This window comes from Oryzias latipes, chromosome 15, assembly GCF_002234675.1.
Source record: "Oryzias latipes chromosome 15, ASM223467v1".
Taxonomy (NCBI): domain Eukaryota; kingdom Metazoa; phylum Chordata; class Actinopteri; order Beloniformes; family Adrianichthyidae; genus Oryzias; species Oryzias latipes.
This window is the reverse complement of record NC_019873.2, coordinates 26922299-26933340: the sequence shown is the minus strand read 5'-3', so window position 1 is coordinate 26933340 and position 11042 is coordinate 26922299. Positions and strand designations below refer to the sequence as shown.

The following is an 11042-nucleotide window of genomic DNA, read 5'->3' as shown; positions in this document are numbered from 1 at the left end:
CGGACCCGGACCCGGACCCGGACCCGGACCCGGACCCGGACCCGGACCCGGACCCGGACCCGGACCCGGACCCGGACTGCAGGTCCTCATCTTTGAACAGATACCAGATGGATCTGTATTGAGGAGGAGATAAAAATAGTTCTAATCATGATCTTTTAACCACGTGATTCAAACCCCTACCAGCCGGAGCTTTCCGGCTTTATTTTAAGAAGAAATTGAAATGAATTAGATCTGAAATTTCTGATAGACGTCCTCTTTGCACACAGAACCTTTGAATGTTAAATCCTCCATTTGGTTCTCTCTTTATATCGCTAAACATAAAATGCTAGACGGCCTGCAGGAACAGTTTTATTTAAAATGAACCACTTTTATTTCACTTTTAAAAGGTAAATGACAACTTGGGAAATAAATGGTTACTCCAAAATATATAGAATGGGATCAAGATAGATCAAAGTGTTGGGGATTGAGTGTGATTTAGTGTAAATCCTAAACTGTATCTTAATAGAAGGAATGAAAATGAAACCAGATTATCGGCTTTAGCAAAATCCATGAACAAACTAGGAGGTTGATCGTGTGGCAGCATGTTGATAAACTGCACCTTTTGGTTATGTTGTCTTTACCTAAAATAGAAAAACACCCAAGGCTATTTTTATTCATCAAATTAATAAAGTACAGAGTTTGTGTTCTCCACATATTCACTTCTTCAGTCTAAAAACTGTAAGTTTGCTATGATATAAATGCACACATTTCTTTGAGTTAAAATATATACATTTATATGTTTTTTTTATTGTTAATTTGTGCAGAAAATTAAAACATTTTTGTTCTGTTTTCTCAGTTAAGAAGACCTCTGCTGGGAGGATGATGGGCGTGGCCAAAGTTTTGTAGCTGTGAGGCAAAATGAGGCAATAAAAAAGCAAAATGTAAGAGCTTTATATCTATCTATTTATTATTTATTAATCCATCTATCTACCTGTGTGTGTTTTACAACACAAACATAGGTTATAAAAGCTGTTTTCAGTATTTTTAGAAACTAAAATTTAAAGGTAAAAGACTTTTTTAGGGTATTGCTAACTAACTTGGAGAGATCCATTTCTACTATTCACTGCAGTCTTTTTTTTTTTTTTTCTGTATCCGGTCCTCTTAGAAAAAAGGTTCTGCACCACACATTAGCGGTTCCCGCTAATCCACATTGTAATGGTGTCTAAACAAGAGTGTAGTGATTTTACTGCAGCAGTTTTCCTTTTGAATTGCTGTCTTTCTTCACGTGGAAGAAACTGGAGCTCAAACCCTTAATGTATAGTGGAAGATTCCACCAGTAAGGGCAGTGAAGGTGGGACTTAAACACATGTATAACCTATAAAACACCCACATATAGATGGATGGATGGATGTAGGTCTATCCCTCTGGCTCCACAAAGCTCTTCCACAGACCCTCTAAGTCCTAAATTTCACTGCGTCAGAATGCGATACGACGCCCCTGGCTTCTCTTCCAGACCCGTTGGAGGAAGGTGAGATGTTGTGTCTGCCAACACCTGCTGCTGAGTCTTTGTGTGTGCGTTAAACAAGCTCTGTCACATGAGCCGGTCGACCGTTTCGCCCCTACGGTCATTGTTCACACCTCTTCCATCAGGTTGGGTCCCCTCTTTGTATCATCAAGTTCCACCAACCAGAGGAAAAAAACAACACTGAAAGTGTTCAGATGTTTGAAACAATTTTATTTGTGAGGCATTTTCTGACATCATGGGGAGAAAAGAAGTTAGAAGAAGACTCTAAATCTAAGATACTTTCACTTGTTAAAGCATTTCTTTAAGGACACAGTGCCTTCCTTTTTTTTTCTTGTGTCATCCAGAGGGTCAGTAAATTGCCAGGCACAACCACTGCAAGAGAAAACAAACAAAACAAATTGTTTGACTGAGGAGGGCCCACAAACCTGCAGCTCTTGCTGTTTTCCTCACTTGTTGCATGTTCAGCTCAATCTTTCCTGAGCCATCTCTGTCCAGCGCTTTGAACATTTCTGGTAAAGTCAGACATAAACAGATGAGGCTCATGGAAACACTTGGCATCAGAGTGACGTGATGCTTCCTGACACCTACTGAAGAGCATTTCCAGTTTGACCAGGCAGCTCACGAAGCTGTCAAAGTCGATGGCGTACTGCGCGTCGGCGTAGCGGTTGACGATGGCCTGCAGAACAGAGCCGTTGATTTGGAAACCTGTGGACGGAAAAAAGGACGAACATTTTGCTTCTCTTTGCAAATGAGGGCCAGCTCAGATCCTGTGTGGGCGGGGCCAATGGTAAAAACCCACTGGCTTTGCAAGGGTTGCTTCTATGGCAACGTGCACGGTCTTTAACCTGCAGTGTGAGTGCACACCTGAGGCCACAAAACTGGCTTTTCCAGTTTGCAGAGGAGTTCATGTCATGAAAGCATACGCACACGCCCTGAGAAGCAGCTGGAAAATTCACAGTTTACATTATATGCATCATCAGCGTTGAAACGTATTTTTGAGATGCACTGACAGCTGCTGGGATCCTGTTTGTTTACCTGCTTTGATTGCAGCATTTCTCATTTCATGGGAGCTCATGGTGCCGGAGTTGTCTGTGTCGAGGCTCCTGAAGATCTCCTGCACAACCACAGCCACCTGTTCAACCTTAATCCCATCCCAGAATGCCTGACGTTTTCTTAGTTTGGGGGTTTACCAAATATTTCTGGATTTTGCTCCACAGAAGATGGAATTCCATCAGGCCCAACTTGGCATTTTCATCTTTCTGGGGAAACGTTAAGGAGGGTTTGAGAAATTAAAATGTGCTGTTTCACTGCTTTTGTTTTTTCACAACTCTTGCTATTTCCTCACGAAACCAAGAAAGGACCGGATTATGGCAAATGTTAATAAAGTTAATAGGGCTATATAAATTTGCTTCTTCCTACTCTATGTCCAGCAAAAAATCAAACTGATGTCAAATAATTGTGTAATGTATGCATTACTGCAAAAAAAAAAAAACTATTTATGATGATGAGTAATTACACTGTCGAGAAGATAGTATCATCGTTTTTCATCTTTGTTAGTTTTTCTTTATTTTCTAATCAATCTATTATTTGATATCTAAAACGGGTTTGATGTTTCTGTGTTTCATTTTTTTTTTCACTGCAGTATTTAATCATTTTTAATGCAGGGAATAAAACAAAAAAGCAAACATCAATCAAAATAAAATCAGATTGACTCCATTGGCCAAACTCTCCTTCTTCACTATTTTTTGTTATTTTGACTAATAATGGATTTTAAAAATCTATTTATGCGTTTGAGATGTCTCAGACATTTCAACATCTTAAAACTTTAAATTTTAATGTATTAATAATTACTAGTAATCAGATAATATTTAATGTTAAATTGTATTTTATAACTGGTTTTATGTTTTGTACAATTAGTGAATCCTGTTGAGACAACTGTGTTGCGACATTACGGTAACATAAAATAACAGGAATTGAAGTAAGTCAAACTACCAGCATTATGCACTTTGAATTATTAAGATTAGATATCTTCTAATTTCTCCTTTTTTCAATCATAGCAATATTTGGAATTATAATTATCTTTTTTTCTATTTTTAGTGTATTTGAGAATGGGAACTTTTTGTTTAGTTTACTTTTTTTAGATGATCGTTTCAGTTTTGCTTTGCATTGTTTCGAAATGTTTTTTTCCTGTTGTTTACAGAAAAATCCTCTATCATTGCTCTTCGTTTTTTTTTTTATCAGATCTCTAGAAATTCTTTTACTTTTTTAATGGATCTTTTTTCTACTGTGCACATTATTTTTTGCTCTCTTTAGTACATCTTCTTTAGTTTAGAAACTTTGCATTAAATAAAAACAAAACACTGCCTAATCTACACATTCTCATCCAGCAGAGCGTTGGAAACTGTGGATTCTACCAAATAAAATGCACAAAGTCGCCTTCAAAATAGGATACATCCATGAGGCTGACGATGAGGCGACACGTGTCTAGGCTGAATCCGTCTGTCTTGATGTCCGTCCCTGCAATAAACCAAAATCCCAGCTGTTTCCCAGATTTACAAAGAAAGAATGACATTTTTATTTAATTGACTTACGGTTAGAAACGACTTCGTTCAGAATGTTCTGCAGCTCAAAGGTGGAAACTTCCATGTCCTGTTAGAACCGATGGGAAGATCTCTTACGTTATAGCAGGAAATGAGAGAAGCTTTGATTGACTGTGAGCAGATGAGTGGACAGACTCACACTGCCAGCAATGTTTTTGAAAATCTCCTTGAAGTGAGGATCCACATCCTTTTCAGAGATTTTCTCCTGTTGGATGAAAGTGCAAACACTTCAGATTAAAAGTTCAAAAAACGTTTAAAAAAAACACTTTTCAAGAGAAAGATGCGATCATCTCGTACCTCCACTATTTTAGCAGCTAGTTTCACATCAAGACGGCTAGAAAAAAAACACAATCAACAAGCCGTTATGAAGTCAGGAGTAACCACAGGAGGTGATCTGGGACATGACGGATGACCATCGCAGGTATACCTGGTATCAACCTTCTTCTCAGAGAACACCCTGAGAACAAAAGAGCCGTTCTTGTGAGGCTGGAAGGTTGAGGGGATTATGGCGTAATCTCCAGGAGGGAGTGTGAAGCGACCACACACTTCCCGTCTGTTGATGAAGGTGCTGCTCATGGCCACGGGCCGCTGCCGCAGCAGGACATCGGGGCCCAGGCGAACGTTGCTGCGGCCTTTGTACTGACGAGAGAAACTTTGGTCAACAACCCGACTAAAAACGATTCATGATGTATGGAACATTATTTAAGGACCCCCTCTGGTGGAAATTGTGCTTTTGCCGTTTTAACATGTTACTTTTGGCATTTTTCTGATGATGGAGGAGATCTGTTAAGAAATTCAAGCTCAAAATCTAATTTCTGTGTATTTCTTTACTCAAATCATTGTGAATCAGGAGCAGATGAAAAAATGCGGTCAGCAAAAGTTCGAATATGTGACGTAGAAAATACACAAACTCCCTTTTTCTCTCCATTCTGACGCACACGTGTAAACAACTAGAACTAGATCCATGAACGTCTTTGTTTTCCTCGTCTGAGCAGTGATCAGAATCCAGAACCCAAACTGTACAACTGGATAGCTCTGATATTGCTCGCCACTTTTGTTAGGTTGGGGTTGTGAGGGGCTGTAAGCTAGCAGGAAAACGTGTAAACAGAGAGCTCAGTTATGGGTGATGGAAAGGGGGGCGGGGTTGCTTCAAGCTAATGAACTCTTGCCACTCTGCAGACACTATGTCCATGAAAATGGCACATATTTTTGGATTTTGGATAAAAACGGAATAATCTTAATTTATAGAAACACCGGCAACACTTCGAAAAAATATCATAAGATGATCGGAGTGGGACTTTAAGTTGGGGAAACATGAAAAATGAATACAAACCTCCTCTGGGACCTGCAAAAAGAACATAAATGCATGTTAAAACTTCTGCTGGGAGTTAAGTTTTGTCTAAAAACATCAGATCAATCAGCAGAACCTTATAGATGGCAAAGCCAATGGTCTCCAGATCTTGTTGAAGCACCCTCTTCCGACGTCCATCCTTTTGCATGAGTCCCACCAGAAAAGTACACCCGTCCTTCCCATCCAGAGGATCGTCATCCACGTCCTCTAGATGCACCAAGAACTGAGGGTTGGATGGAAATGTGGCTGGAAGAGCGACAGAAAGTCTTCTTGAGATGGAAGCAGGGCAAAACTTCTCACTTTGAAACTCTTAGTTTCTGCCAAACCTGAGTGATTGAGGCAGCCGCCGGCGGTGGAGCCCACCCTCCATGTCCCCTCAAACTGGTAGTTGTTCCAGCAGCTTTTTGTGTCGTCCGTGAGCAAGTCCGGGGTCAGGTTACAAATTTCCAGGTCGGAGAAATTCCTGATGAAGTCTGAGTAAGACATCCTGAGGCGAGGAGAACAGTTCTCCTTTAGAACTTTGCCACAACAGGTTTTGGTCTGGAACACGACTTTTGGGGATGAAAATGGTAAATGGCGTATACTTTTAATACGTTCTACTACCTTCGTAGAAGGCCCACGGCACTTTACAGTCACACTCCCATTCACTCATGCATGCACAGATATACACACACGCTTCCCAACACTGGCGTCAACCTGTAACCACCAGGAGTAATGTGGGCTTCAGTGTCTTGCCCAAGGACACTTTAACATAGGCAGGCAGGGCGGGAGCCAAACCTATGATCCTCTGACTGCTCTACCCCTGCACTATGGCCACCCTCTGCACTTTTGCACACAGAATAGTCCTGACTAAAGTGAAATGACACATGGAATGTAAATTCAAAACATACCAGAACTCCCCATCTTCAGCCACTTTGTTAAGCTTTGACTTCTCCTCTTGGCTGATATGGTTCCATTCCCTGGATCTGTTTTTTGACAACCCCAGGCTTTAGAAAACGGTGGACGGTAGGTCAAAAACACATATTTAAATTATCCTTCCATACCCGTCACTCCAAGCCCCGGTCCACTCCACTTGACCCCATGGGTTCCTGATGCGGACCAGCTGAACCTGCTGCCCACGAACGTTTACCTGGACGGGCCAAAAATAGTCCATCATTATTTGAATCCATTCTAAGGATTCTATAGAGAAAATGATCAACAGTGACCTCTTCTGCTGCGGTAACGCTGTACGCATGACCTTTCACGAGCTTTAGAGTCGTGACAGCTTCGGTCTCGTAGGAACTGGTGACCTGCAAACACCCAAACTCTGCATGTGACTCTGATTTTACCGCATAGTCATTACAGGAGTGAAAACGATGCTTACAGCAATGGAGCACCCAATCAGTGAACCCAGACATAGAGCCTTCTGAATGATCTTAAAGAGCTGAGGCGGAGCCTTGTTCAGGGAAAAGATCTCTCCGATGCCGCCAGTGAAGTCCTCAAAGCCTTCTATGGTGTTTCCTCCGGACAAGGCCTCATAACAGCCGTTCACTCTGTGAGCCACACAGGGATCCTCATCAGGTAACGGTTTATGCTCCGCAAATGTGTTTAACGCGCAGCTCAGCGCTTAGGGGACCGTACTTAGCATAAGCCTTTTCCAGCAGAGCGCTCCAGAACTCTGAGCCTTCCTCTGAGTGGACAAACAGCAGCTTTCCATCTCTGGTGGGTAAACGGTCATCAATGACCACGTCGACCCATTCGCCATACTGCCAAAACTGAAAGAAAGCAGAAGGTAAACAGTGCTGCATACTTTGATCCTATATTTACGATTCGTTTCATAATACATGCATTTCTAAGATCCCTACCTCATTGGAATGATCCAAACCTTCCCTAAAAACGTATTGCATGTGACACGGTCCATGTTTTCTGACCTGTAGTTCATTACCACTCCACTAGGGGCAGTAGAAGGGCAAATGTGCCATTTTTCAAATAGTACATTTGGCGGGAAAACCTACGATCATTTTCAAAATTCTATTGTTATTCTTTTTTTTTTTAATGTCTAACTTGCTATATTTAAAAAATGCAAACGTTCTATATAATCAATTCTGTCATTATTTACACTTACACCTTGTCAAAGATGTGTGGATCAAATTGAAGACATTGGATTGATTTGGTAATTGTTTTTTTCTTTTCTGAACACTCATGTCAATATTTTTGCATCCTAAAAAATAGGAAGTTCATTGTTATGAACAAAAGTTTACCAAATCTCTCAATACTATTTATATGTCATGAAAATAACATTTTGGGGTTATTTTTTGGATTTCATCAAAAGGTTTAAAAACACTTTGTAATTCCAAATTAGTTAAATTTACAGTGAATTCCGGGATAAAGTGGGCTTTAGATTGATAGATAGATAGATAGATAGATAGATAGATAGATAGATAGATAGATAGATAGATAGATAGATAGATAGATAGATAGATAGATAGATAGATAGATAGATGGATGGATGGATGGATGGATGGATGGATGGATGGATGGATGGATGGATGGATGGATGGATGGATGGATGGATGGATGGATGGATGGATGGATGGATGGATGGATGGATGGATGGATGGATGGATGGATGGATGGATGGATGGATGGATGGATGGATGGATAGATAGATAGATAGATAGATAGATAGATAGATAGATAGATAGATAGATAGATAGATAGATAGATAGATAGATAGATAGATAGATAGATAGATAGATAGATAGATAGATAGATAGATAGATAGATAGATAGATAGATAGATAGATAGATAGATATATTATGAAAATTTAGAATTGCTCTTATGTCAGTGCAACATTCATTAAAGAAAAACAAAATTAAACCAATAAACCAGTTAAAAATTGGATGGTTTTCAAATATTATACAAAAAGTGCATCATCCTATAGCCATTCAAAAACATTGCAACAAACTGATTTAAATCTATTAAAAGTTGCTTAGGTAACTAAAATGTTAAAAAGTTACAATAAGAATACATTGTAAAATTGAAAACTAAGTTAATAATTATAACTGTAGGCTACTTCAAAAAGATCTCAAGCAGCAATATTTTCAAAAGCATCTAGCATTGAATTTGAACAATTTTTAGCAATGTTTGAAATATTGTGGTCATAGATAAAAACTATTCCAGAGAGGATTTGTTCATGCTTTTTTTTTCAACCTCCATCTAATGATATCATTTGAATAAGGGAGTGGCCGGAGTGCAAAATGTCTCTGATGATGTTCTTTACTGGAGCTGTGAAGGTTTTCCAACCAACAATCTTTTTGGTTTATGTATTTCATGTGTAGTTCTTTAAAAACTTTCTTTATATATATATTTTTTATATATAGCATTAAACTTTGAGTCTTTTTAAGTACAGGATAAAAAAAGGTTGATATTCTGAATAAAGGAAACCCCTTTAAAGCTGGATTCCTACTAGAAACTGGGTTTGAACTCACCTGGAAGTGAAAAATTCCAGCATAGTCTTCAGTAAAACTCTGTCCGGGAGGAACCACTTGAGCCAGGATCTGCTGATCTAGAGTCAGAGAGGCTATGGCGGCCAGCAGCCAGCAGTCACCTGCATAAAAATAATCTGTGTACATCTTCTGACAGTAGCCAGAGCAGCTGCAAACAGCATCTATCAAGAACATTTCATGCCATAAAGTAAATATTTCTCCTCATATACCAAGGCTTCCTTGACAGATATCTGTCCTGGTGGCTCCATCATCGATGAACTTTGGGTTGGAACAGAGCTCCTACAGGACAAATGTCGAGATGCTGTGGTTTATTTCCGTTTATAACACCATATGGGTGTTTCTAGTCTTTGTTTCTCACCGTAGGTCTCTTCCAGACAATCCCCCTGGTCTTGGATGAGAACGGTCCCAGCTCTTTGTAGCCCAGAGACTTGCTTTGGGCTGGAAAGCAGCCATCCTCAAAGAGGCGGCCGCTGCTCAGACATTCCTGCCGAAGAGTCTCAAAATCCTGCTGGCAAAACTTCACGGCATTCTCAATGGTGCCGACGCCCTCTGCTCGATTCTGCTGATGAGCCACCCGCTTTGCAAAGGATGTCATTCTCACCTGAGTGTGTGCAGACTCCCAGGAAAACTTCTCTCAGGTAAATTCGCACGGGGATCTTCTATAGCACAGAGACAATCCACACCTGCCTTTGTCTGTTTTATACCTATGATGGGGGACAAAAGGGTCGTGTAACAGACAGGGAGGGGCCTCCGGTGGTCAGGTGAGGCGGACCTGACAGACAGCAGCAAACCAAAGCAAATCCTTATGGGGAGGGATGTGACCACGACAGGAACACAAAACAGGTCACACCCAAAAGATCGTTGCCTCACTTTAAAGATAACATGTGGGGGAGGATGGAGAGCATTTTGTGCTTCTTTGTTCCTAAACTTAAACGCTTAACCTCAAAGCCTTTATAAATTCAGTCAAAATTAAAAATTAAAAAAAAGAGTAAAACATCACCTTGTTTTTGTGCCTTTGAGGACATCTGATAGATTTGGAAACTGACGTTTACCTGGTTTATTAAGCACAAATAACTATGCGACGCAAAGCTTGTACCTTCCTCCCTGTCAGCAAGTGCGGTTTTACATCCTCATTCTGAGCTTATGCCTTTCTTTGCAACACAGTGAAAAAACAAAAACCAAAGCAAACAATTCTAAGAGTCAGTTTGATCTGGAAATACACGGATCTGTTGACTCACTGGATCTGTTTCATGTCTGAGCCAAGTAGGCCAAATGTGTTTTGTGTCATAAAAATATCATTTAAAATTCCTTTTATGAGTTTGTAAACATATACTGTATTTAATGACGTGCAGAAACAATAGAAAAAGGATTGGAATGCAGATTAAGATGCTGTTTTACAACATGTTTTTGTTTGTTTTACTGCCTTTGTGTGATATATTTACATTAATGGAACAAAGAAGAACCAGAGTTACTCTACAGGTTTTAGTCTTTTGTTGATCGATGGCGATGCAGAAAGACCTTCCTGGAAAGTGGATTTGAGGAAAACTTGTCATTTTTTGGATGGAAGGCTTCATTTCTTTTCTGAAAAACACCCCCCTCCCCCCTGTCAGCAGAACTTGCTAATGGCGGACAGAAGGGAATCAAATGACATTTCAACTTCTGCTCATTCAGGCTTTCTGAGAAACCAGCAAACAGACACAGAGAAACAATACTTACATTTAAATCATCTAAAGCAGAGGACTTGCGTATTTTAAAATTGGTCAAACACGAATAAATAAAAAACAAGTTAAAAAGCAGGTATTAAGAAATGAAATATCTGTTGTTTGTGTGATATTTTAGATTTAAGCTCTTTTCTCTGCTCCTGCACCCATGACAGAACCACACTAACAGAGCTGGAATGATGTACATGTGATCGATTGATGATGTGCATGTCAGCCTTTTTCATTATAGCAGGAAAAGATGATGGAAGTCGGACTAAAATACTAGATTACACACAGAAACAAGCTCTCAGTGGAGAAAGGAAGAAGACTAAAAATGAATGTTCACTCTTGTTGACAATGACTGCTAAAATGCTGCTGTGTGCTATGATTAATACAAT

General features: G+C 39.9%; 1 protein-coding gene across 1 annotated transcript; it reads right to left on the bottom strand.

Moving 5' to 3' along the window:
• Window positions 1-1693: 1693 nt before the first annotated feature.
• On the bottom strand, window positions 1694-10062 carry LOC101164919 (calpain-2 catalytic subunit-like). Its single transcript, XM_023963610.1, has 21 exons — window positions 9303-10062; window positions 9154-9223; window positions 8927-9045; window positions 7076-7209; window positions 6819-6987; window positions 6661-6744; window positions 6499-6584; window positions 6346-6420; window positions 5782-5942; window positions 5532-5701; window positions 5438-5449; window positions 4532-4743; window positions 4402-4438; window positions 4244-4309; window positions 4096-4153; window positions 3957-4021; window positions 2695-2763; window positions 2540-2618; window positions 2093-2209; window positions 1955-2013; window positions 1694-1876 (listed from the first exon to the last, which is right to left on the bottom strand). The coding sequence occupies exons 1-21, from the start codon at window positions 9537-9539 to the stop codon at window positions 1853-1855; spliced, it is 2103 nt and encodes a 700-aa protein (XP_023819378.1). The 5' UTR covers window positions 9540-10062; the 3' UTR covers window positions 1694-1852.
• Window positions 10063-11042: the final 980 nt, after the last annotated feature.